Here is a 27,245-nt window from a genome sequence, read left to right as displayed (position 1 = left end):
TAGAATACAACCATAATACAACGTTGCTCTTGACATTTTACTCTGATTGCAGAAGCTCGTTATTTTTTTAACACCTTGTATAAGTATGTACTTATATATAAAAGTATGTACTTATATAAAAGTATGTACTTATATATAAAAGTATGTTTATCCGGTGCCTAGTACTAGTATCCATAATACAGTCAACGTCATAAATAAGTGATCACTTTTATACCTTGTAATTTGAAGTCATGTTTGAAAAGCCATGACATACGAAATTGTGTACCTACCGACTGAAAGCGACAAGGTACAGAAGTAATCACTTACTTATGACGTTGACTGTACAAGCTTTGCTTAGTTTTTGGGACTAGGTCAATTGGAGTCAAGTGTCCCATGATATTTATTTATTTATCTTAGGTTACCTACCTACTTCTTTTTATTTTTATGTGTATTTACGTTGTACCTATGTTTATGTGTATTACTCTCGGCTAAGTATCCGTACATAGGATGCTACCATACTTTCCCTTTCTTTTTCGATTGTATACTTTTCTAACACACGTTTCTCGGTAAGTATTTCGAACACAAATGGACTAAAAATGTATGTACATATTTACTATCGGTATTTATTGTTTTTATTATAGAATTTCGCACAATTTAAAATAGTTTCGTTGTTTCATTTAAAAACGTGTGCAAATTTTACTTGGGCGACCAGATGGCCTAGTTGTTAGAGAACCTGACAACGAAGCTTGAGGTCCCGGGTTCGATTCCCGTGTCGGGGCAGATATTTGTATGAAAAATACGAATGTTTGTTCTCGGGTCTTGGGTGTTTAATATGTATTTAAGTATGTATCTACTCGTATATCTATATAATTATATTTATCCATTGCTTAGTACCCATAACACAAGCTTTGCTAAGCTTACTTTGGGACTAGGTCAATTGGTGTGAATTGTCCCGTGATATTTATTTTATTTTTATTGTTATTTACCGTTAAGTTTCAAATGTTAAAATAAATGGAGTAAAATCTTAGATTTAAGTTTGGTTGGAGACTGAAAACCAGCGACCTCGCGGAGTCTCATGCCCATTTTGCCTCGCTTAATAATGTTCATCCCAGCCTATATACGTCCCACTGCTGGGCACAGGCCTCCTCTCAGAACAAGAAGGCTTGGGCCATAGTTCCCACGCGGGCCCAGTGCGGATTGGGAACTTCACACACACCATTGAATTGCTTCGCACGTTTGTGCAGGTTTCCTCACGATGTTTTCCTTCACCGCAAAGCTCGTGGTAAATTTCAAATGTAATTCCGCACATGAATTTCGAAAAACTCAGAGGTGCGAGCCGGGGTTTGAACCCACGACCCTCTGCTTGAGAGGTGATAGGTCAAACCACTAGGCCACCACGGCTTTTTTACTTAATAATGTTATCTGTCTGTGAACCTATTCTAGTTTTTAGTTTGTGATGGTGAATAAAAATGTCTACTTTTATTATTATTTCGTTGAACAAACGTGCTGCCAATTTAAAATTAATCAAATTAAAACTCACCGAACAAAACTAAGACGAAGATGAACTTTAACATTTTAAAAATTATATTTATTATTACTACGATATTTAATAACACATATTATAAAGAATTATATATGTCAGTCCACGCACGCCGCCAGAAAAACACTGGCTAGACTTGTTAGCCTTAGAATACAGTGTGCCAAGAAAACTTGGTATCTAATATATATTATGGTTTGAAAAGGTCAGGTACCAAAATTTTGGAATCGTACTCGTACGACGATGCACTGCCACTAAAACATAATATGCTACTCAGAAGAAGATAGAGGCCTTGAGTTTTAAATATTCAGAGCTCATTGACCAAATGAAGTAAAAAGTTAGGTAAATTTATGTAGGCTTCAGATGGTCTAAAAACAGTTTTCCAAAGTAGTCCCTGCATTTTAAAGTAACCCCGTTTTACCGGGTAGGTATCTAATGATAATTTTATTCGTACTTTTTAGGGTTCCGGAGCCAAAATGGCAAAAACGGAATTCTTATAGTCTCGCCATGTCTGTCTGTCTGTCTGTCCGTCCGCGGCTTTGCTCAGGGACTATCAATGCTAGAAAGCTGAAATTTTGCACAGAAATATAAGTAAACTATGCCGACAAAATGGTGCAATAAAAAATTCAAAAATAATTTTTTTTAGGGTACGTCCCATAGACGTAAAGTGGGGGTGTTTTTTTTTTCTCATCCAACCCTATAGTATGGGGTATCGTTGGATAGGTCTTTTAAAACCGTTTTATAAAAAAAAAAAACGATTTAGTGATTTGTTAGCGAAATATTCAACTTTAAAGTGCAAATTTTCATAAAAATCGAGCGCCCCCCCTGTCTACAATCTAAACCGGCGTGGAAAAATTTGAAAAAAAAAAACAGTATGGTAGTAAGTATATCAAACATTCAAGGAAAACTATAACGGCTAAGTTTGCTTGAGAATATAGTAGTTTATGAGTAAACAGCAGCCTAAGGTATAAAATATACCTAAACTTGGAAGATTCCGTATAAAATACGAAATCCTTAGAAAAATATTTACTTAATTTTTTCGTAATGGCTACGGAACCCTATTTTGGCCGTGTCCAACACGCTCTTGGCCGGTTTTTTGTGACATATTAATATTTTACGCCAGAACTGGCAGAATATGCTTTTGACATTATAATTATAGCTATCATAAGTAATACCTGTACTACCATATTCCAAGAAACATTTCTATTTCTACATGATTGTTCCTATATAAAATTCCTCGTGTACTTAGGTTAATCGGAATTTTGTTACGTACTAGTATACTCGTAGCCTATATATAGGATATACATAGATAGATTTATTTATTACCTTTTGAAAAAATACATTATAAACACATGTCAGGTAATTATAAGAAATTTACAAAAAATTTATAACAAAAAATTGAACCGACTACAAAAAAACATGAAAATATTTTTCTGCCAGTCTGAAGACGGCCAGTGCCTCAGCACGAGCCAGCAAGAGTGGACCTACAGTCTACCTCACCTGCTAAACTTACTATATTTGAGCTTCAATCACTCCTGCTGGCTCGTGCTGAGGCCCGACCGACTGCAGACTGGCAACAACACTAGCAACTGTGTTAAAGTTATCAAAATTGAACCCGTGAAATACTATGTTTTGAGTAGTAACTCCGATGTTGACCACATGTACTGGTGTGCCGTTAAAACCAAAAGGTTGAAAACGCCTGTCTTATAGCTTCAAAAACATTTTACTATTTGAAAAATTAAGTAATTAAATCCTTGAAAAGTTCATAAAATATATTTTTTTGCGATTTGAGTATATATTTTTTGTTCGAGGTGGTACACTTAATTGTTATGTCTTGTTTGGCCTTATGTTTAATGATAAGATTGCATTTTATATAAAATGTCTTGACTCGTCAAATTTGAAATCCAAACCTAAAACGTCTGCCACATCGCATCTGCAATCTGCAACAGTTCGTTACACTAGGGGCTTCAGTTTCGATCTGGATTTTCGTATTTCATACTAGCCCCCAGGTCGTGTTTCTGACCATTGATCCTTTCGGATTTCATTCTAAAGCCCAGGTCGCTGTTTTTGACCATTGATTGAAGAATTCCTCAAACCACCTCAAAACATAAAATTTATACGTAAACAAACGGAAAACATATTGTATACAGACTCATGAATATTGAAATTATAAAAATGACATTTAGATTTCAACAACAAAAAATTACGAAATTTATAAGAAAAGAAATAGGAACTAATTTTAATTCTTTTTTTGACACTTTTTAGTATAACTATCCTGATCTCAGTTACAATAGGTAATGAAAACTTTAAAATATTGAAAAGTATGTGTTAAAAGAAAAATATAAAATTAAAATTTGTTCACAAAATGTGAAAAATGTCATTATAATAGAACAAAAATAATGAGGTAAGTACTAAACAAGTTCCAGAAAAATAAAACCGGCCAAGAGCGTGTCGGACACGCCCGAAATAGGGATCCGTAGCCATTACGAAAAAAATAAGTAATATTTTTCTAAGGATTTCGTACTTTGTACGGAATATTCCAAGTTTAGGTATATTTCATACCTTAGGCTATTTACTCCCGTTATAGTTTTCCTTGTAAGTTTGATATACTTACTACCACCCTGATTTTTTTCAAATTGTGTTTTGTTTTCTGTACTACTTACTGTGTTGGTGTGCAATAAAGAGTTATTGTATTGTATTGTCTTGTATTGTCGGCATAGTTTACATATATATTCGTGCAAAATTACAGCTTTCTAGTATTAATAGTCCCTGAGCAAAATCGCTAACGGACAGACAGACATGGCGAAACTATAAGGGTTCCGTTTTTTTGGCTACGGAACCCTAAAAGACAAGAAAACAATGAGGTACTAAACAAGTTCCAGAAAAATAAAAATTAGGTACGCGTAAAAAATGTCAACATAAAATTCCGTTTCACAGAGTACCAACCTACAATGGCTTGTCTTAGAATAGACTTCTCGTGATGTTGAAGTATCAGTAGCACTAATTTAATGTTCTATTACGATATCAAAATACTCGCAGTCGTGCTGCGGCCACTTATGACTTTGTAATATTTGTAATCATCACATACCTGTACCGGTTGCGTACTTGCGTAGGTCATGGGTTCAAAGCGGTCATCATGAGATTAGGCTCACGTACTTACTGGCTTACACTGCACTATGTATATCAACGATGAACTAAAAGGGTGATTATTCGAGCGCATACCGGGTGTGGCTTGTAATATATGTAATATGAGCAACTAATTAAAACATAGGTACTAGGTAGATCATACTCCTCAAACTAAATTATTAATTCTGAAATTCTAATAGCTATTTAGTTGTAGGTTTTAACATAATTTATTTCGTTGTATAAATTTAGACATAGCGGTAACATAATCATAATTAAACTATTGTTAATCTGTATTCACACTCGCAGACTACCAAGTTACAGGCTCAGCCTAGTTTGGAGTCTGACGGAAAATTCTAACATTATGTATTAAGTGTTTTTGTCAAATAAATAAATAAACTGAACAACATTAGTTCAGCGACTTTTAAAAATAATTCGTTTTTAGGGTTCCAGAGCCAAAATGGCAAAAACGGAACCCTTATAGTTTCGCCATATTTTTCCGTCTGTCCGTCCGTCCGCGGCTTTGCTCAGGAACTATCAATGCTAGAAAGCTGTAATTTTGCCAGATATATATGTAAACTATGCCGAAAAAATGGTACAATAAAAAACTAACAAAAATATATATTTTTTTAGGGTACCAGACGTAAAGTGGGGGTTATTTTTTTTTCTCTTCCAACCCTTGTGGGGTATCGTTGAATAATTCTTTTAAAACCATTAGGGGTTTGCTAAAACGATTTTTCGATTCATTGTTTTTTTTTGCAAAATATTCAACTTTAAAGTGCACATTTTCATTAAAATCGAGCGTCTCCCCCCCTCTAAAATCGAAACCGGTAGGTGGAAAATTTTTAGAAAACTCAGGATGGTATAGGAAAACTATAACGGTTAAGTTTGCTTGAGAATTAGTAGTTTTACTCTTAAATAGCAGCCTAAGGTATAAAATATACCTAAACTTGGAAGATTCCGTATAAAATACGAAATCCTTAGAAAAATATTACTTATTTTTTTCGTAATGGCTACGGAACCCTATTTTGGGCGTGTCTGACATGCTCTTGGTCGGTATTCATATTATTGAAGGTAACGTTATATAGAACCCTTGGTTCGCGAATCCGACTTACTTAGTGGGTTTTTTTCTTATTTAATTGCCACGTATTGTATCTATATACCAGTTTGCATCGCTTTTGACACCACATCCAGTTTGGACCATCTTCGAGACGAGGTGGACTTGTGTCGTATTTATAAACAAGGAAAAATACAGCCGTAATTCCCATGTTTAAGTGTGTTTTACTTCTTGCGGTGCTAGGTAAGTAATATTTTTTTCTTTTAGAAATATAAAATTATACTCGCAAATGTGATGAAAAACATTGTATGTCGCACGGGCGGTACTAGAATTACGAACATCGACTCATTAAAGCCCTCAGTCTTCGACTTCGGGCTTCTAATAGACTCTCGTTCGTAATTCCTTATTTACCGCCCTTAAGACACAATGTACTAAAAAATGAAATTTTCACTTCTCACGCTCCTCTAAAGTTCGTACCTATTTGGCAACCTGAATTGCACCTAATTAATATACCTACAGCGGCGGCGGCACAAAATTTGGCCCACTCGACATACAAACTTCACTGTTACTGCATACATTTGAGGACCAGACTTTTGCCGCACAGCATAGTTAAGTAGTAAAAGTTTTTTTTTTTTTTTTTAATTATGAGAGAGAGGAGAACGAGGAAGCGGATCATCTGATGGGAAATGATGCCCATGAGTACCAACAACACAACGAGATTCATTCAAATTAAAATTCAAAAACATTTAATTCAGACGATGTCCATAAGTGTTAGTTTACAGTACCTTATTCTATATTAGTTAAAATTGGCCCGTTGCCGGCTTTTTAAGAAAGTATAAGCTCTTTTCTTGAAAGCCCCGATGTAATAGTATAGTCTGGAAAGGCGGAAATACTGCTGTCGGAAGTTTGATTCCACAATTTCACCACTGTTCGTGGCAGGAAGTGACGAAGGAAACGCATCACAGCGGTGTACCGCCTTTCATCAAGATAGCGTTCTAAAGAAATACATAATAATATATGTAAACAGGAAATCATAGTGAAATTGATTTTTAAAAGGTTCCACCCTGGTACACACACGAGTCACCCTTCGTCGGACAGTCAGATAAATACTTAATTGCTACGAATAAAGTTAGTTTATCGATGATATCATGATATCCGATGACTATATCCTTGGCGGGAATTAGAGATATTTTCCTTATTCGATTTTAATTATGGAAAATAATGCTAAAAAACCAGTACGGCAATTTTGGCTCGTAAACGTAAATTGTGTCTAATCGACAACTAAATAATTTATTGAATCAGGCGTTACTCTGCGGATATCTAAATCAATGAACTTAGACAATTTCTTTGCTCACCCGCGACCTTATGATAGCTACGTTTATGCAAGAAATGTGTGTTCATGCAGTTAGTTCCTCCGCCTCCACACTGTAAGAACACGCACAAATCACACAAACCCATCTATCACCACCACCACACTACACTGATGCACATACATTTCTTGCATAAACGTAGCTCATAAGGTCGCGGGTGAGTAAAGTTTTAGTTCATTAACGACTAGTAACATCGAAGTGACTATGCTAAATAAGTATGAATCAAAAGCACTCAAGTTACGATTTTTAAAAAAGCGTCATTGATTTTAAAATTTACAGTTTTACCACGCATGACAGACAAGAATTGTCTTAACTCTTCATTATCTTTTAAACAGTAAGAGTTGGGCCACTAGTGCTTTGGAGAAATCAACTCCATCGGATCGTTCAATTTTTTATTTTTATTTGACTGGATGGCAAACGAGCAAGTGGGTCTCCTGATTGTAAGAGATCACCACCGCCCATAAACATCTGCAACACAGGTATTGCAGATGCGTTGCCAACCTAGAGGCCAAAGATGGGATACCTCAAGTGCCAGTTATTTCACCGGCTCTTACTCTCCACGCCGAAACACAACAGTGCAAGCACTGCTGCTTCACGGCAGGATTAGCGAGCAAGATGGTGGTAGCAATCCGGGCGGACCTTTCACAAGGTCCTACCACTAAACTAAAATAACTACCTAAAATAACACGTATAACTTCATTCCTTTACTTTTCAGGATGCAGCACATCCTACCACCACCATGGCCACTATTCATCGCAACCTTCACACCCTTCGCAAAGACCAGACCAATCGGGCCATCCGGAACACGACGACCAACACGACTCCAGTCATTCAGGGAGCTGGCATTACCACAGCGGTTACCACGATGGATTTGGAAGGTTCAAACCGAATGACGGCCACATTGGCAACACGAGACAATGGCCTAAACCAAATAATCATTACCCAAGTGAAATCGGATTTGTCGCACACCATTCAGATTATAGTGACACAGATAGTGATGGCGATGATAAAATTGGGAATGTTTCCGGTGAACATGATGCAGTAAATCCAATCAGGTTTGATAATCAAGAGTCCACTGGAAACCGTCAGAACGGTACTTTAGAGCGAGGAGAAATTGGCCAAAATATAACTGGCCAGATAGTTGCTACAAATGCAAGACCGTTAAACTTGAATGATCGAGATGTATTGACCAGAGGAGATGTACCTCCTGAAGCTGATACAAATATTAATCCACGCAAAAGTTATATCGTAAAACCAACTGACAGCACTAACAAGTACACTAGTAATCGATTTTTAAAGCCAATGTTGAACCAGACTAAAGAAACCAATGCAACTTTAACACAAGCTTATATCACTGGCCCTGACAATACTTTAGTTAAAGATTTAAGAGCTAATAATACCAAATTAAGTCAAAGTGATAGTTTGAAATCTAGTACTGCTACTTCGGTTCGCGTACCTATCAAGAGTTTCGATGTAACAACTAAAGCACTTGAGTTTATTCCCACTACGCCCAGGCCAGGCATAGGATCAATCCCTGTACCACTTCTGAGCCAATTCGTCGCTCCCTCATTACAATGGAATGTCGGGATATACTCCAAGATGACGACTCCGTATTCTCAAATTTGCGGAGGGTCGTTGGTGAAAACTGATGCGGTTCTGACAGGTAATAAAGTTTCAATTGTTTTTGATACCTCTTCTATAATTGCTTCAACTGTATCTACGATAATCTAGTGTGAATAATGTTTGCCATCGTATTTTGTCGAATAAGGTCGTATTTATCTTGTTAGGGTTCCGTAGCCAAAATGGCAAAAACGGAACCCTTATAGTTTCGCCATGTGTCTGTCCGTCCGCGGCTTTTCTCAGGGACTATCAATGCTAGAAAACTGTAATTTTGCACGAATATATATGTTAACTATGTCGACAAAATGGTACAATAAAAAATTCAAATACAATTTTTTTAGAGTACCTCCCATAGACGTATAGTGGAGGTGATTTTATTTTTTCTCATCCAACCTTGTAGTGTGGGGTATCGTTTGATAGGTCTTTTAAAACCATTAGGGGGTTACTAACACGATTTTTCGATTCAGTAAGTAATATGTTTGCAAAATATTCAACTTTAAAGTGCAAAATTTCATTAAAATCGATCTAAAATCGGCCTAAAGGGTGGAATTTTTTTTAAAAATTCAGGATGGTAGTAGGTAGGAAAACTATAACGGTTAAGTTTGCTTGAGAACTATTAGTATTTTAAGAGTAAATAGCAGCCTAAGGTATAAAATATACCTAAACTTGGAAGATTCCGCATAAAATACGAAATCCTTAGAAAAATATTACTTAATTTTTTCGTAATGGCTACGGAACCCTATTTCACACGTTATAGTTTTCCTTGTACCGAATCGTAGCTTATTACCATCCTGAATTTTTCCACCCACCTGTTAAGATTTTAGGGGGAGGGGGGGGGGGACGCTCGATTTAATGAAAATTTACACTTTAAAGTTGAATATTTTGGAAACAAATCACTGAATCGAAAAATCGTCTTAGCAATCCCCTAATGGTTTTATTTTAAAAGACCTATTCAACTATACCCCACACTACAAGGTTCGATGAGAAAAAAAAAACACTCCCACTTTACGTGTATGGGAGGTACTGTAAAAATTATTTTTTTTTGAATTTTTTATTGTATCAATTTGTCGGCATAGTTTACATATATATTCGTGCAAAATTACAGCTTTCTAGCATTGATAGTCCCTGAGCAAAGCCGCGGACGGACAGACAGACAGACAGACAGACAGACAGACAGACAGAAAGACAGACAGACAGACATGGCGAAACTATAAGGGTTTCGGAGCCAAAATCGCAAAAACGGAACCCTTTAGGGTTAAAACCCTTTAGGGTTCCGTTTTTGCCATTTTGGCTCCGGAACCCTAAAAACTCAATATCGATATAAAAAAAACGTGCGTCCTGAAGATGGACTGATGTCCAAGTAAACGTTGCAGGCGTAGAACCGGTCATTGTGTCGTTCTTTGGGGTAGACCTGCGTCCAGGAGAACGTCTTTCGCTGATGATGATTAGGGGGCGTTCAAGTAATTCGTAACGCAATTTTTGGAGATTTTTGACGCCCCCCCTCCCCCCATGTAACGCGCCGTAACATTTTTCTGTACAGGGGGGGGCAACCCCCCTCCTAAATGTTACGTTACACCAAAATGACCATTTCTATTTATTTTTTAGCTTTTCTTTAGCCGTTTTCCGAATTAAGTAAGCATTATTTGGCACACTCACAGCATAGTCAGCATGAGAGCATTTTATAGGCCAAGAACAACAAGGTGATGATGCGAATTTCCCACTTTTGAGGACATTATAGTTTATAATATGTACTAGTCACAAAAAGCTGTGACGTAACGCTTTGTTTGAACCCCCCCTCCTGCGCCACTGTAACGCATCGTAACGTTTTACAAGAAAATTGCTTAATTTACATAATATTTGAACGCTCCCAAACCATGAATCAGCTTTAAGGTTGCTTTTCAGCGGCGCATTGCTTCTGGAGCGACGGCGGCGCCCTGCGGCCCGCGTTGTTCGCGGCGGCGGCCGGCAAACTGCTGCGGACCTGGGACGACGCCGGCGCCTTCGTGCAGCAGTCTGACGTTAGTAAACATGTATGGTGCTGCCTTGCTTGAAGTGAGGGCAGGCAGCACCAGAGGCGGCGTACCTGGGTTGGCGCCTAGCGACGACGACGACGGGAGGGGGGCGTTGTCGTCTCTCAATAATAAGACGACTTCTTCATATAAGACGGTTACGTCATGCAGAAGCACTTGGCTTTGGAACCCCCTTGGTGCTGGTACCCGGGGCGGATCGCCCCTCCGTCCCCCCTGATACGCCGCCACTAGTCAGCGCCAGAAGCTTCACTGCATGCACGGGATCCGCCAGCACTAGCAACAGGGTAGCGGGTAGACAAGCGCTGCTATGAGGGTAGGCAGCGCTTGTGTTGACATGAGGGTGGATGCGCTAGTGTTGCCATGAGGGTAAGCGCGCTAGTGTTTTTTTTTTTCAAATGTCAATAGGGTGGGTGCGCTAGTGCTTCCATTCGGGTAGGCAGCGCTATTGCGTGATTTTGAAATGATTTTGTTTAAGTACTTTTATACTATGTATAATAATAAGTTTATAAATTTTTCATATGGAAGTGAGGAGCCGTACGTAACTTGACTTTGAAAAGGACGCATATTGCGATCGAATGACTGCGCCAATGGACCGATTGGCCATCATTTAAAATAGTCGGATTTCGGAATAATACATGTACCTATGCTATGCAAGAGGGAGCGCAGGACGTTGGCAGTGAGGAGTAATGTCCTGGCACGCAGATTTGCTCGCTGTTCGAATGTTGTAAAAGTAAGACTTTTCAAGGCTTACTGTACCTCTTTTTACTCCAGCGGTCTGTGGTGTCGGTACACGAAACAAGCCTACAACGCCTTGCGTGTACAGTACAACAACGCCCTCAGGATGCTGTTGAGGCTACCGCGCCACTGCAGCGCGTCTGGCATGTTTGCTGCTGCCCGAACGGGTGGCTTTCACGCTACCATGCGGAAGGCCCTCTCTTCTCCATCGTGTGCACGGTAGCAGCAACGGCATCTTGAGGACGCTTGCTAAGCGTTATGAAAGTCCCCTGGTATGGCATATTATTATGGTGAGGAAGGCTATAGGCGCCATTAGCTGATAGTTATAGTAGATAGTTATAGTTATCTTTGTAAGTCTTTCCTAACATAGGATTTTTATGTACCCACTAGTGATGAACGAATGTCATTTTTTGAACATTCGCGAATGCGAATGCGAATATCTGCTACCGACATTCGCGAATGCAAATATTCAGTTTTTCGTTCTGGCGCCAAATTGTCTATGGCAGTTTCGTTCGAACGAAGTGCGTTCCGTTTGTATTTTGTTTTTACGAACGCATCGCGAAGTAAATAAATAAATACCTAATAGTGATGTAACGAATATTCGCATTCGCATTCGCAAAATTTCTGCGAATGTTTCGCGAATATGAATATCAGAAAAAATATTATTATTAGATAAAAGATAGGTTAATAAAATCAATTTTTATGTTTTTTATAGGTACAAAAAAAATACTTAATCTCATAATCACATTATCAGTCTTCACTTAATCCATACCATCATACCATCCCAGCCTATATACGTCCCACTGCTGGGCACAGGCCTCCTCTCAGAACAAGTTCACTTAATCATTTGGTATTATTTAATATTACTTTGCGATGCGTTCGTATAAACTGGGTAATTCTCGGAACAAAGTACAAGCGGAACGCACTTCGTTCGAACGAGACTGCCATAGACAATTTGGCGCCAAAACGAAAAACTGAATATTCGCATTCGCGAATGGTCAAAAAATGACATTCGTAACATCACTAATACCTAATACCAAATGATTAAGTGAATACTGATAATGTGGTTAAAAAACATGAGAAATGAATGTATTTTGATTTTATTAACCTACTATTATCTAATAATTGTATTTTTTTTAAATATTCATATTCGCAAAACATTCGCAGAAATTTTGCGAATGCGAATATTCGTTACATCACTAGTACCCACTAACCAAAATACTTGATGATTGTAAAAAAAATATCTGAAATAAAATTTATTATTATTATGCTACCTACTTGAGTTTGTGTTATTTGTATGTTTTCAGATAAAGGAAATCCTCATCCCTCCGCGCTTCCGCGGTGCGTTGACCAGCTTCCAAGACGATATAGCCATAGCCAAGCTGAGCGTGCCGTTCCAGTACGCTCCTGGTGTGAAGCCAGTTTGTGTGGACTTCGACGTGGCGTTCGAGAGGGAGCAGCTGGCGGGAGACGGGAGGAAAGGGACGGTCTGTACCAGTAATCACTCATCATCATAATATCAGTCTAGGACGTCCACTGTCGGACATAGACCTCCAGTTGCACGGTTATAAGCGACCTGCATCCACCTCCACCGTGAACCTGCGTTTTTAACCAGGTCATCTGTACTGCACTTTTTGTTAGTGGACGTCCTACGCTGCGCATGTCGATCCGCGGTCACCATTAGAGAATTTTTCGGACCTAACAGCTGTTCTCCGTGCTATATGGCCTGCACATTGCCACTTCCACGAGCTAATCCACTTGGCTATGTCGGTGAGCCTCGTTCTTTAACGTAATTAACTCCTCATTTCTGATTGGATCCCGCAGAGAAACAAACACCGAGCATTGTATATACCTACAGCCATCGCCATAGCTAGCTGACTAACTCTGAGCTTATTAATAAGATTGGTTTTTTAATTCCAAATTTTTACTTTTACGGTCATCCCGTAAAACCGAAATTGAAAATACAAACTGAAACACAGATGCACAGAAAAAACAGAAAAATAAGACCATACTGGGAATCGCCGGGTCCTGGTATCCGTACGCGTGCTATACCGTACATCACTGATGGTCAACGGTACGACACGAATTCCTATGCACCTTATCTCAGCTTGTGTTTCTTACTTAGTCACTTAAGCAGCGACGCTAGCGACATCTATGCCGTAAGCCCTCAACTTTTTCGGCATTCGGGGTTTATTAATAAGGTCTGAATCAGTAGTTAATTCCACACGATTCAGTACGACCACAAAACAATGAGAGGAATAGAAATGTCGTGTTTATTTTCCTCCACAAATGATGCCGTCAGTTTTGAGCCTCTCCCGCCCCCCGCGTGTCTGTGAGCTCACTTTTTTTCGTAGGTACATACCTACTCGTATACCTAGGTTACGAGAACCAACATCTTTTGATATTCCCCAAGTGTACCCGAATAATGAATAGATAATGAAGAAATGGTACATAAATTGCTAAAAAAAACGGTACTTACTTAATAGTGCGTTTTTTTCGCCTTTACAGATAGTCGGATGGGGTTCGACAGAGCCAAACGGGCCTCCCTCCGAGCGTCTCAACTTCTTGGAGCTGCCGTATCTTGAGATACAGGAGTGCTTGAAGCTAGTACCTGCGACGTTCATCAAGTACATCACTAGCGATAAGATATGCGCCGGAGACTCCCGGTCTGGTAAGAATCGCCAATCAACCACTTACCCTACTAATATGGAAGTAACTTAAAGTGGAATTTCGAACGTGGCGAGTAAGCTGTTAACGATAACGTGACTGTGATAAATGAGAAGCAAAGGTCGAATGTGGAATGTGGTGCCTGCAGGGCCGGATTTAGGGAAGGGCAACCGGGGGCTACAGCCTACTATTAAACAACTATTCATCTAATATAATAAATAAATATCACGGGACAATTCACACTAATTGACCTAGTCCCAAAGTAAGCTTAGCAAAGCTTGTGTTATGGGTAGGTACTAAGCAACGCAATATAATGCAATATATTAGTTCACTTCAATCAGGCTTCATTCAGTAAAATATCAAAATCTCAAATGGCCCTCATCCTCCACTCTTTTGTTACCCCAAGGCCTCCAGACCTCTAAATCTGGCCCTGGGCGCCTGTCTTACCTTTGAATACGAGCACTGGCCAAAGACGAAATTTTGAAATTTTCGATTTTCAGCTGTCGTGTTTTGCCGACTGTGGCGTTCAAAAGGTTAATTTGATCAATAATGTTGAGGTTCTCGAAATGGCCCACGTTATCAACCTCTATGGCTTCGCCAGTTTAAAAAGCTCCGAAAAATGTAATCGACATAAAAATCTATAGGTACTTACACAGGATTTAGCGCACTGACTCTTAGCACTTTGAAGAGGAACAGCGCACTTAAACCGCTCTCGTTATGTCAGTGCGTGCCAAGCATAGAGTACAGTCACAGCACCAATATCTGGCACAACGAAGTGTGAATAAATATCTGATACGACTCTATATCTAGGGCCGGTAGGACGTGTCAGATATTTTTGCACGCTCCACTGTGGCCGATATGAATGCAGACAGGTCCTATCCTAATATAAGTAAGTACCAAGCCTTACAAACCGTATATTAACCGCACCCTTAATCACACGGCGGCCACGCCGTACAAAATACGCGTTCTTGAATCTACATAGACACGACGATGTCTGTACACGCGTCAATGTGTGCGTAAGATACACAGGGCTGACTATCGCAAAACCCTAATAAGTGCTACCAATATCATTTAAAGATACTTATAAGGTATGGCTTAGATAGTGCAAAGAAATGCAATCGTTAATCTTACCTATTTATTTAAACCTACTTAAAATGTGTCTGTCTGTGTATTTAAGCATTATTATTTTCAATTACAATAGATATACGACTACAAACTTAAACGAATTATTCGGTAGGTACTTATTTCACGTATTAATCGCGATAATTTCAGAAATCATTATTTATTTAGAAAAAGAAAGTAGGCAGGGTACCATTACCATTTCGCAAAATAATTGCTCACGAACTTAGTGCCGTGCGGCCGACATACATCGCGTCGCGCACCCGACTGCTTTCCTGCGGTTTTCCTGCAATCTGCGCTTGAGGGGTGGGGTAACTCGAACCGGTGCGGGGCGGAGCGTAGCCATTCTGTACGTTATAATATATTCTGTGCCTTAATTCACACAGGCTTAGCTGCTTGCAAAGGCGACAGCGGAGGCGGTCTGGTCTTCACCTCAAGCAACGTCCCCTACATCCGCGGCATCGTCTCCACGGCGCCTCGCGAGGGCACCGAGTGCAATCCGTTCACACCCGCCACGTTCACTCAAATCACCGCTCACATGACGTTCTTAACCGATCACATCCCGAACATCGCAGAAGATTGCCGAGCGATGTACGAAGAAATTAAAACTTCAACCGTTGTGAATGACTCTAAGGGAAATATAGAAAATAGTGGAACGAACATTGCCGAAAATATACGAACGGTGTTCGGGATTCAAAATGAAACCGTTGAAAGAAACGCGGGATGTAAAAGTGGAAATTCGAACGTGACGAGTGGGCAGTTAAAATCGAACGTGACAGTGATAAATGAGGAGCGAAGGTCGAATGCGGTGCCTGTGTCTCTCCTTTTGAACACGAGCACTGGACAAAGACATGAATGTAATTGCTTTTGTGATCAATTTTAATGTTTAAGCATTGAGAAACTAATGTACAGAGTAAAAACATCGTATAATTCGTTTGAAAAAGAACTGTAGTTGGGATTTCTGTCTTTGTCCAGAGGGTGGAGACACGGTGATGTAACGTCGTGTAATAATGTTAAATATTAATTAAAACATCAAGTTATGCTTTACTAATTATTAAAAACAGTAAACTAAATAAACAACTAAGAGGTTTTACAGTTTCATTTTGTATTTTCAGTGTGTTACATTTTGAATTAGCTTATTCAATAAATATAATAAAGATATCATTTCGTAAAATGTACGTTTTCAACACAAGTATTTGCAGATTAGCTTTTGTTGACTGCACTAAGATTACCATCCAAACTACATATTATATGTAGCAAACTTTCAATCAATCTGATGACATGTACATAAAACATGAAATTATCTTAAAAAAATATATATATATATATATGTTAAAAAATTCCGTCCACTCAAGTCTTCAAAAATATTATGAATGATGGAAAATGTTATATTATATATAAACTAATCCGAAGATGCAGATTAAAATGAGTCATTAGGTTAAGACTAACCTGAAGTCCGATAATCAGCTAAATTAACCAGCAACCATAGCTCTCAGAGTCGATCAACAATCCTTGACCTTCAGCCTTGGCCTAGCCCTCTCTTGCCCATGACTCCTATAGTGGACATTCAACGTCCACATACTAGAAAACTGTTTCCCGCACACATCACAGCTATACTTATCCCCCGTATGCCCCATTTGGTGCCGTATCACTTCGGATTTCATGAAGAACTGTTTATCACAAAACTGGCACTGATATTTCTTTTCATTATCATGCTTGCGCCTTTTATGAGCCAAATAATACGGCCTCCAGTCAAAGGTCTTGCCACATAACTCACAAGTTATTATCTTCACTTTCTCTTTATGGTGAGCCACGACATGTAAATGCCTTGGATAAGTCCCATGGAACTTTTCCGGGCAATACAGACACCGGATCTTCTGGTTTTGTTTGTGAACCAACTCTATATGCTTCGCTCTGTATTTTTCTAGAGTAAATGTCTTCCCGCAATGTTCGCATTGGAACCTCCCCGTGTCGTGGATTTGTAAATGTTTTTTGAGACGTGATTCTGCTAAGAATGTGTCTCCGCATTCCGAGCACATATAGTTGGTGTAGTGAGCGTTCATATGGCTATCTAAATGATGGTAGTTCGGGAAAGATTCTTTGCAAAGAGCGCAGCGCCAGTCGTTGCCTAAAATGTAAGGGATGACTCTGGTGTAAGCTTCGTCGAATTCTAGGTTGTGTTGTTCTGTGAGATGCTTGAACATGTCGTTCCAGGATGTGAGGTAAGTGCAGCATATTGTGCAGTGGAGGTTTTCCATGTCGACCTTTAGTACTTCGTTGAGCCAGAGCGGTCTCAGGAACTGTTCAACGTTTTTTGTTCTGTCGTCTGTAACAGAAATTGATTATAGGATGGTTTTAAGAAAAGTGATTCCACGGTGATTCAGTTTGTGAGCAATGAGCGATCAGTTCATATAGTGAATGCATATCTGTATCTTTCTCAGTGTGTCTGTGTATGTGTTTGAGAGTAGTATTTGTGTTTGCGGTTATAATGAGTGTGTTTACGAGGGTAGAATGTGTGTTAGAGGTAGAATGTGTGTTTAGGGGTAGAATTTGTGTTTAGGGGTAGCATGCGTGTGTTTGGGAGTAGCATGCGTGTGTTTGGGAGAATAATGTGTGTTTAGGGGTAGAATGTTTGTTAGAGGTAGACTGTGTTTAGGGGTAGAATGTGTGTTAGAGATAGAATGTGTGTTTAGGGGTAGAATTTGTGTTTGAGGGTAGCATGCGTGTGTTTGGGAGAATAATGTGTGTTTGCGGTTAGAATGTGTTTGGGAGTAGAATAAGTATTTTGGGGAAGAATGTGTGTTTAGGGTGTAGAATGTGTGTGTTTGGGGGTAGAATGTGTGTTTAGGGGTAGTGTTTATGTGTGTGTGTCTTATAGATGCTGCTATATGTAGGTACTGTAGGGACTAGGCGGTATACCGCTGGCAGGTGGTAAAACTGACCACCTGGCAGGCTAGATTGACTTTATTATGTATAATGGTAGTATTTTTATATTGTATGTTTCTAGAATTTGACTTTAAAACGATTGACAGCGGTATACATGCCGGAGGACAGATTGCTCCCGACAACCTGAGCGGCTGGAACCATCTATGTAAATGTATTTATAAGTGCTACCAAGTTCCACAATAAATCTAAATAATTGAAGAACAACCTTGTTTATTTAATATAAGTTTAGAGTCACGCGCGTAGATCCCCATTACCTAAGCTCTTACCAAGTTACAGTCCCCACAGTAATTATATTGGGCTGTGAGTGGGGGTGGGTGGTGTTACGGTTGCGGGTTGCGGCGCCTGCGTCAAGTAGACCGTTAGCGTTACCTGTGTGCTGCGTCCTGGTGTGTGTCCGGAGCTCGTCGGCGTCGTCGAACAGCGGCCCCACGGTGGAGCAGTACGCGCAGTGCAGGTGCGCCGTCTTTGTCTTGTACGGGATCATGTTGGTGTAAGTGAGGAGGGTCTGTATTTCCTTTATGAATTTCACGTTGCGTTCATTAGGTACCATTTTGGGTAGCTCTGCAATTAGAGTGATACATGATAATAAATAGATATGCCACGAATATTAGGGTACTATTCGGTATTCGGCCTATTCGGCCATTTTTATTGGTATTCGGAATAATGCGTACTGTTCGGCCGAATACCGAATACCAAATCATGAAAAAAAAAAACACGTCATATTACTTAAGATTATAATATTCATTACCAAATTACAATAATTTAATAAGTAAAATTGATCAGTGGTAGGTAAGTTGTGATGGATAAAAATAAGCTTTTGTTGGTAGCGATTTATTAACTGGTGTCATTTTATAAACCTTTTGACAAAGAAACAATTGAAAAAAAAAAGGTTTACTAATGTTTCGGCGAATAACGTTTGGCAACCTGTTTCATTTCGCAACTTTTTATTTCCCAACTGTTTAATATTTCTGAAACTGTAAATATTTCAGGATTTTTATAAAACTAAAACCTAAAAGGTTCTACACAATTGCCCTAAAATAAATCCTGAAATATTTACAGTTTTAGAGTTTGCGAAATGAAGCAGGTTGCCAAACGTTACGTTGCGAAAAGGCAGTACTCGGAAAAAAAAGCTAATGAACAAACTTCTCTACATAATAATAATATTATATATTTATTATTTATAATGATCTGACAAAGCGTGCCGGGACGTGAGTTATCCGTATGCGTATACCCTATTTTTTATTCCGTGGAATTCTGACAGATGTCAAATTTTGACGTATCAGAGATAACAATTTTTTTTTATTTTAAATCTCTTTATTACTAGACTTTACAAAGGGATTTTACAAAGTTCCCGTGAGAATTAAATTGTGGCCTTACCAAATTTCATGACACCGTAAACTGATGAGATATTATAGTTGGTTTTTGCGTTGAGTTGGTATTTCGCGTTTGTGGTGTTATGCGTCGAAAGGGACAATAAGGCCTCCGTTATAAGCACTTACCCCCGCGTTTCTCGCTCAGCAACTTGGCGGCGAGCGTCTTCCTTGGTATATGGTACGCCGCCGCAGCTTCGGCCATAGTCATGGCGGCTGTCTTGACAGCAGTCATGCTCCGCTCTACGTCATCGATTGAGTATTGCTTGTATTCGCGCCGTTCGCCCCTCTTTTTCTTTTTGAGCCATTTTCTTTTTGGAGGGGCGTCTGTGGGGGGTTCTGCAAAATGTATTAATGGTCAGAATAATTATGATTGCAATTAGAAAAGTTTAAAACAATGTCGGGGGACATTTATTTATTTATATTCAATGGCTGTATGTACAGTCGGTTGTACCTTGTTTTGCCTAACAACTTTTTGCCTATTTTCAGTTTGCCTAATGTTAGATAAACTAATATTACTTAACCTAATGTTTCATTTTATCTAATTTTAATTTTAGTGAGTCATTTTATATACAACTTACTTTACATAATTTTGTTTCGCCTAATTTTAAATTACCTAATTTTCATTTTATATAAACTTATTTGATATAATGTTTGACTGACATAATTATATTTTGTCTGACATACATGTGATACATGTCACATAATTTCATTTTGTATAAACTTATTTCGTATAACGTTTGACTGATATAAATATTTTTGGCTAGCATACATTAGCATAATTTCATTTTGTAGAAACTTATTTCGTATAATGTTTGACTGCCATAATTATATTTTGTCTAACATAGGTAAATGGCGCATAATTTTATTTATTCTAATCACGGTGGATACGAATACATAATGATAACGTTAGTTAATTCTAAAAGTTTAGTATTATAAAACAAAGTCAGTTCTGGCGCTTCGCGGCCGCTGTCGCGGCAACGCTCGCTTCGCTCGCCCAGCTCCCGCGCTATAGGGTAGCAGTTCTACCTAACGCTAATCCTCGCTTCGCTCGTCGTCGTACCTATTCCCTGTATGTTTTATATTGTTATTTGCTTGACCCAAATAAAAAATAGTAAATATTATGGATTAATTGATTTCAATTTTAACCTACCTAATTGACCTTATTTATAATAAACATTATTAGGTACCAAAATTAGGCATAACGTTAGTAAGCAAAACAAATAATAATAATAATCTTTATTGTTCAATAAAAACCGTAAACAACAAAATACATTTGAAGCCCTGGCGACTGCGTTAGTTTATATTGTTCAACGCTAGGGTATTAATAAAATTCTAATTATTAACTAAAAACATAAGTTATCGCATAACATGACAATTTGCAAATTCACATTCATATTTTTTTTTGAGTGCGTAAGTGAGTGAGCGTGAGTGTGAGTGTGTGTGTATGAGTGAGTGAGTTCAATGTTGAATGCGAATGATTTTTTGAATATATATTTTTTCGCATTTTTTGTATTTGTTATACCTGTTGTAATAACATGTTTGCTGTTTGGCACAGACATATTGGATAACTGACCGGTGGCCGGTTTGCCTTGGTCTTTTTAGTGCTATAGGGTGTAATAAAAGAGCAGTTGTTGTTAGGTTTTTTTATTATTGACCATTACGTACTTAGGGCTATTCGTTACATTTAGCTTTTTACACTGCTGTCATTACTGTGAAAACGTGCAATACGCATGTCCTAAGGGTAATGGCACGAATATACCAAAACACGAAGATAAGTTCTGGGTAAGACTTGCAAAAGTGGGTAATAAAGATTATAGAGTAACAAACAATGATATAAAAATATTCCCCACACCCATTAATAAATTATCAAGACATACCGGCACAGATAGATCATACATTCACCCAGATGCATCCAGAAGCATTAAATGTGTGTATTATGTGTGTGAATTAGTTAGGAGACACTATAGTAGCCTCGACCAAGAAGATTTTCAGTCTCCTCGTAATTTAAAAATATTAGACAATCCAATGTTAGTTAAAACGTTATTCGGCTATATGATGATTAGTTAAAAAGAGAAACGACAAAGTGAGTTTTCGATAAAATAATATTCGGCAAAACAAAGTTATGCAAATGATAATAGCTAAAACGTTATTCGGCTATATGATGATTAGTTAAATTAAGAATCGACAAAGTGAATTTTCGATAAAATAATATTCGACAAAACAGAATTATGCAAATGATCATTTAGTAAAATGAAATACGACAAAATAAAAATTATGAATAATGAAATTATACGACTTGACTTTAGACAAACTATTCATTATACTAAAAGTTGTTAAACAAAGTGAAATTAGGCAAAACATTTTTAGACAAGTCAAGGGAATACCTGAACAGTCAAGGGCAAAGATATCGACACGGCCAAAGTTACTAAAATGTATAAGTACACGACTTTATGCACTGAACATTAAGGCCGTGTATACATATTTTTGCAACTTTGGCCGTGTCTGTAGTTTGTCAATAGCTATTTGAATACAATGTTACCATGTTACCATTGTTACCTCTAGGCTCCCTAGCCTACACCTCCCTAGGTGTCACAATTCACAATTCATACTTATTAATATTGTAAATGCGAAAGTGTGTGTGTTTGTATGTTTGTCCGTCCGGAAACGGAATGACGGATCGTCGTGATTTTTGGCATAGAGATGTAACATAGGCTACTTTCTTTCCCGGAAAAATGCACAGTTCCCCTCTTTTTCCGTCGGGGGTTAAAAATAGTAACTGTCTCGAGGACACTTTGAGGAATTCCACCGTATGGAGCTTCACTAGCTGGCGCGGGTGCAAGTATAATCGTATGCACGCGACGCGCGCAGTTAGCGCTGCTCATACTGTTGTTCAACAGGCGGCCACCCGCTCCGCGCAAACCGCGTCATCTAGCATAGACCCTAAAAGCTAAATTAGGCTATTAATTTGCGAAAATTCTAACCACGCAAAAGTATGTCTATTCTCACCCTCAATATTCTCCAGTTTTTCAACCTCGAGCTCCAAGTACTCCACTTCCTCATATGATTCTGGTTCCGGATCCAAATATTCAAGGGTCTCGATTTCATATTGATAGTCTAACTCTGAGGCTTCTGTCTTTACCACGGGCTTAAAGTCTTCTGCTGTTAAAGGTACAATTTTATAAATGCTTTAATATAAACCATGAATGATGTAAACTTTTTAACCTCTACACCGCCACAAAACAAATGAAGTGACATGCTCTGTATGCCAGAGGAAAACCAGCAACAAACCAACTTGATTTATAGTTCCATTGCAGAAGAATTAATTTCGAGTTGAATGTTGGTCATGTATAAAAGGCCGTGGCGTGGGAGGCATTCCATTGGCTGTCACAACTAGATGACTGGCAGTGAAGAGGTTAAAAAGAATTGAGCAAGAGTTGCCTGTGTCGAGGATGGGGTGGGAATAGTTGGAAAACAGCGTCTGTTAGCCAAGGGACTTTGTTCTGCAAGGCACAGGCATAAGCTGAGTCGCTTTCCCTTTTGATAGTTTGATTGTACTTCTTATTTGTTATGTACCTACCTAATAACTTGTAAGCAAACTATTGAATAAATATGTTTATTATTATTATTTACAAAAGGTTGATCAACTTTTTCTTGTACCTCGTTGCCATGGTTATGTCCCCTAACTCATTAAAACCATGAGATATGTTTTTTTGTGTTTAAAAATTGTCGAGTGTAGCGTAGGTACACTTGTGTCGTAGTTAGGTACAAGTCCACTATTTTATAGTCTATCTCCTAAACACATTAGCAGCATATATTACCTATAATTAACTGACTATGTAGGCTAAGTAATCAAATCCTGAATTTCACCAAAAACATAATAAGTACTTTTTTTTAATATACTGCCAGTTTCGTCTCTTGGACTATACGTAAACTCTTTATTCGGACAATTACATAGTCCATGTTGTGTTGTGTTGTATGTTGTCTATGAGACAAAAGAACACACAAGAAAAAGTTAATTCACCCTTCTAAATAAATATTGATTCATAAAGTACGTACAGATATCCTCAGCGTATATCTGCTTTGTATCTTGAATATCTATCGATTCTTCATCGAGCCGGACCACTCCGTTCAACCGATCCTGACTCTGGAGTATGAGGCGGCGGAATATGTATGTCTTCCTGGTGTGTGATGCGCACACGTCGCAGATCTGCTCCAAATGACTATTGTCAGGCTGCTGCCACTGCAATTAAGTTAATTTAGTATTAGAGTCAGGGCTCTTATGACCATATTTGTTAAAGGAATAACATCTTGGACCCTTGAACTGCTTCTTGTCGGTTATCTATTGTTTGCCCGGAAGTTATATGCCATAATTTCATTTGCCCGATGTTCATATGCCCGATACTTCATTTGCCCAAATGTTTCGTTTACTAGATTTTTTTTTGATATATTCTTATTTTCCCGAAAATTAGATGCCATAGTGATACGAATGCAATACGATGTTTTCCATATTATTAAGTGCAATAATATTATTTAATAGAATTCTCTATAAAACGCATGCCGTTAAGGTGAATAATTGTGCCTAATGTTTAATATTATTATATTATTATTATTTGCAATAAATTAATTATTATTATTATTATTATTATCAAACGCCATACTAAATAGTGTTTATTTTGATTATAATTGATTAAAATTGCTTTTTTCTATTACTAATCTATCTAATCTCATTATCTGGGCTGCTATAAAAAACTAACATTGAAGGCTAAGGGGGAGCTACGCTCCGCTTCGCTCCGTCTTAGCCTTCTTAACCTAACCTATCCGAGTCGCTTCTGCTCCGAAGCGTCTTGCTCGCTCGCTTTGCTCGCTCGCACAAATCAAAAGTCGCAATTCTAACCTACCCTAATCTATGTGATAATTTTTTTCCTAATTCAAAGACTTGTTTGACGTATGGGATTTATCAGTACTTATTTTTAAAGTGTCGACACTCACCATTTACATGGATGGCAAATGATATTATGGCATGTGATACTTATGTCTTACAATGATTATGAAAAATTAAATTATTGAAATTAATATTATAGGAAACAAAGATTCTGTCATTTGATTAATGGTAAACATTGAGTAGTGAAAATGAATTTATAAGAAACAATATTATGGCGGTTGAATATTATAGCACATGAAATTCGGGCAAATGAAATTCGGTCAAGTGAAGGTATACCGCTTCTTGTCATCCTACTATCCTACTAATATTATAAATGCGAGTTTGTGAGTGAGTGAGTGAGTATGTTTGTTACTCCACGCTGAAACGGCTGGACGGATTTGGATGAAATTTGGTATGTATATAGCTGAACATCTGGAATAAAACATAGGCTACTTTTTATTCCAATATTCCCGTAGGATAGGGATAAAAACTCGAAACAACAACCGCTGAGCTTAGAGTTATGAAATTTGACATGATTGTTTTTAGTGAAACGTTAAAGAAAACCACGGGAATTTTTCAAAATCCTGGAATTTCAATTCAGCTGCTGGATCTAATGATTTACGTGTGCGAAGCCACGGGTAAACACTAGTTGTTATTAAAATTCTTCTTGTCCACTGCAAACGCTGTTGTGTTATTTCCAGTATTTCTGACAGTTTCTTTAGTGAACATGGCAAAAGGCCTCTGGGCACCAATTAATACAGGGCCTTATTGGTAAGTAAAGAAAGACCAAAGAATAGCTAGAGATACATGCACCTTTCAGTTTCTTCCAACTGCCTGCCTGATAGTTCAAATAATACTAATAAACGTTTATTTGGCATACAAGGGTCAATCAGTTTTTTAGTGTAGGTTGCCATGGTAACGTCTCTTGAGCCTGGATTTTTGTGTGAAGATATCAGTTTTATATTATAGAATATCAAACCAGTAGGCCAACATCATGGGGCGGGCACTAGACCATACCGGGGTGGGCAAGACCTACCCGGCCCCCCTCTATATACACCTATGCTCTTGAGTTACTTATGATTTAATTGTGACAGTTTTAAGGCAATTTCTTCATGTCTCATCTCCTTATTGTTCTAATAGTGTGCATTGCCAACATTTTTCTAACAAAGTGAATCGCTGATGTCTCCTGGGTTACGGGACCGAATAATAACACTAAAAAGTTGATCCCCATAAACAAAGTAACAACAAGGTATGCACAGATTGATATAGGTCTGTGAAGGTGTGCAATAACATCTTACTTAAAGATACAGCCAAAATGTTGAGATATGGAACCACAACCGGAGATTGGCACCTTAAAATTTAAAAAGTATTGTGTACTAGCTTTTGCACTTGGCTTCGCTCGCGCAAAATTGGTATGTAGCTTTTTTAGCTTAGCTTTTTTGATCCCACAGGAACCATACATTATTTCGGGATAACAAGTAGCCTATATGTCAATCCAGGATATATATTACCCGTATGCTAAATTGCAAGCAAATCCGTTCAGTAGTTTTTGCATGAAAGAGTAACAAACATCCAAACATCCATCTATACAAACTTTCGCATTCATAATATAATATTAGTATAGATATGTAATTGGCAACAAATATATAATTTATTACAATTTAGAGCTACTGCTGGAGGAAAGGAGCAGGCAGCAGGCAGTTCACCTGATGAAAATCATTCACATATTATGTATACCTATATCATGATAATTTGTGGAAGTGGAGGAGGCTGGGTTTGTCATAAAAACATGTGTCGTACAGACATAGCTATCTTGCACATATCACACGTGTTCCGCTGGCAATGTAAAAGGCAGTAAATAATTGTACCTATTAGACTATCAATTAACTACAATCTACACCTACCTTATTACAACAAAAACATAACCAAGAATCCGAGTTCTTGCAAAAGAACTTTAGACACAAAATCAAAACCAGTCCCACGAACACAAAATTAAATTATACCGGGAAAACTAGTCCGAAACAAGAAAATACTTACACACAAATCAAAGCACTCATTGAGCATTTCACCATAATTTTGGACAACTCCATCAACCTCATATTCAACCCACATACTTCTAAAACAACCATCTCGAAGACAACACTTGCAAATACCAAAATATTTACTGTCTTCTACTTCCATTCTCTTTATTTTATAAAATAATCTCAAAAGCAATGAATTCGAACAAGCGAAAAGTCCACGAAAAGTTGAGAAGTCAAACGAACGCCATTTTTGTTTAATTTTTTAAAACCACAGAGCTTAACGACATCGCTTTGGTCAAACGAAACCGAAACCGTCGAAACGCGTCGTGGAAGGAAACGCAATCGATTGATTTAGCAGAGAACTACATACAATCGCACATCACTTCATTTCACACACGGAAGCGAAGCAAAGCAATAACGAAACGCGCTTGGTTATTGACATTTTGGCGTGCTAAGGGAAGCTTTCGGCTCAGAATCTGTAGTTTTAATCGCTTCATAATGATTTTAAATAGTATTTAAGTGGACATAAGCCTAAGTCATGTAAAATAATAGTATAAGGAATAATTTGAAGCGTCTCCGGGCGGATTTTAATGTATTTAAGAGTGAGAGAGCAGTGAAAAGTTAATGATGAGTGGCCCAAAGAATAACGGGCCTATTGTGGACCCAGCCTTGTGTAGATGCTGTAGAGCTATAAAAAAATGTAGAATCTTAACTGCTGAATACACTTGGATGGGCAAAAAAGAGATT

General features: G+C 38.1%; 2 protein-coding genes across 2 annotated transcripts; one reads left to right on the top strand and one right to left on the bottom strand.

Moving 5' to 3' along the window:
- Positions 1-5,735: 5,735 nt before the first annotated feature.
- Positions 5,736-16,338, top strand: LOC141443161 (uncharacterized). Its single transcript, XM_074108370.1, has 6 exons — positions 5,736-5,939; positions 7,782-8,729; positions 10,589-10,704; positions 12,759-12,938; positions 13,960-14,122; positions 15,624-16,338. The coding sequence occupies exons 1-6, from the start codon at positions 5,906-5,908 to the stop codon at positions 16,118-16,120; spliced, it is 1,938 nt and encodes a 645-aa protein (XP_073964471.1). The 5' UTR covers positions 5,736-5,905; the 3' UTR covers positions 16,121-16,338.
- LOC141443162 (uncharacterized) lies at positions 16,275-26,758 on the bottom strand. The gene is made up of 6 exons (XM_074108371.1): positions 26,515-26,758; positions 23,613-23,796; positions 22,563-22,715; positions 19,683-19,892; positions 18,553-18,744; positions 16,275-17,563 (listed from the first exon to the last, which is right to left on the bottom strand). The coding sequence occupies exons 1-6, from the start codon at positions 26,656-26,658 to the stop codon at positions 16,740-16,742; spliced, it is 1,707 nt and encodes a 568-aa protein (XP_073964472.1). The 5' UTR covers positions 26,659-26,758; the 3' UTR covers positions 16,275-16,739.
- Positions 26,759-27,245: the final 487 nt, after the last annotated feature.

This window comes from Choristoneura fumiferana, chromosome 26 (genome assembly GCF_025370935.1).
Source record: "Choristoneura fumiferana chromosome 26, NRCan_CFum_1, whole genome shotgun sequence".
Lineage (NCBI taxonomy): Eukaryota > Metazoa > Arthropoda > Insecta > Lepidoptera > Tortricidae > Choristoneura > Choristoneura fumiferana.
Note: the sequence above shows the minus strand (reverse complement) of the source record. Positions and strands in the feature narration are given on the sequence as shown.

What these genes read in the sequence shown, in the direction of transcription:
- LOC141443161 (XM_074108370.1), top strand. Translation starts at nt 5,906, where the DNA reads ATGTTTAAGTGTGTTTTACTTCTTGCGGTGCTAG. An exon ending in CCTTCGTGCAGCAGTCTGAC is followed by an intron (nt 10,705 to 12,758) that starts GTTAGTAAACAT and finishes GTATGTTTTCAG; the next exon opens with ATAAAGGAAATCCTCATCCC. An exon ending in CGCCGGAGACTCCCGGTCTG is followed by an intron (nt 14,123 to 15,623) that starts GTAAGAATCGCC and finishes TAATTCACACAG; the next exon opens with GCTTAGCTGCTTGCAAAGGC.
- LOC141443162 (XM_074108371.1), bottom strand. Translation starts at nt 26,658, where the DNA reads ATGGAAGTAGAAGACAGTAAATATTTTGGTATTTGCAAGTGTTGTCTT. An exon ending in ATGAGTGCTTTGATTTGTGT is followed by an intron (nt 23,797 to 26,514) that starts GTAAGTATTTTC and finishes ACTTAATTGCAG; the next exon opens with TGGCAGCAGCCTGACAATAG. An exon ending in AAAACTGGAGAATATTGAGG is followed by an intron (nt 19,893 to 22,562) that starts GTGAGAATAGAC and finishes TACATTTTGCAG; the next exon opens with AACCCCCCACAGACGCCCCT.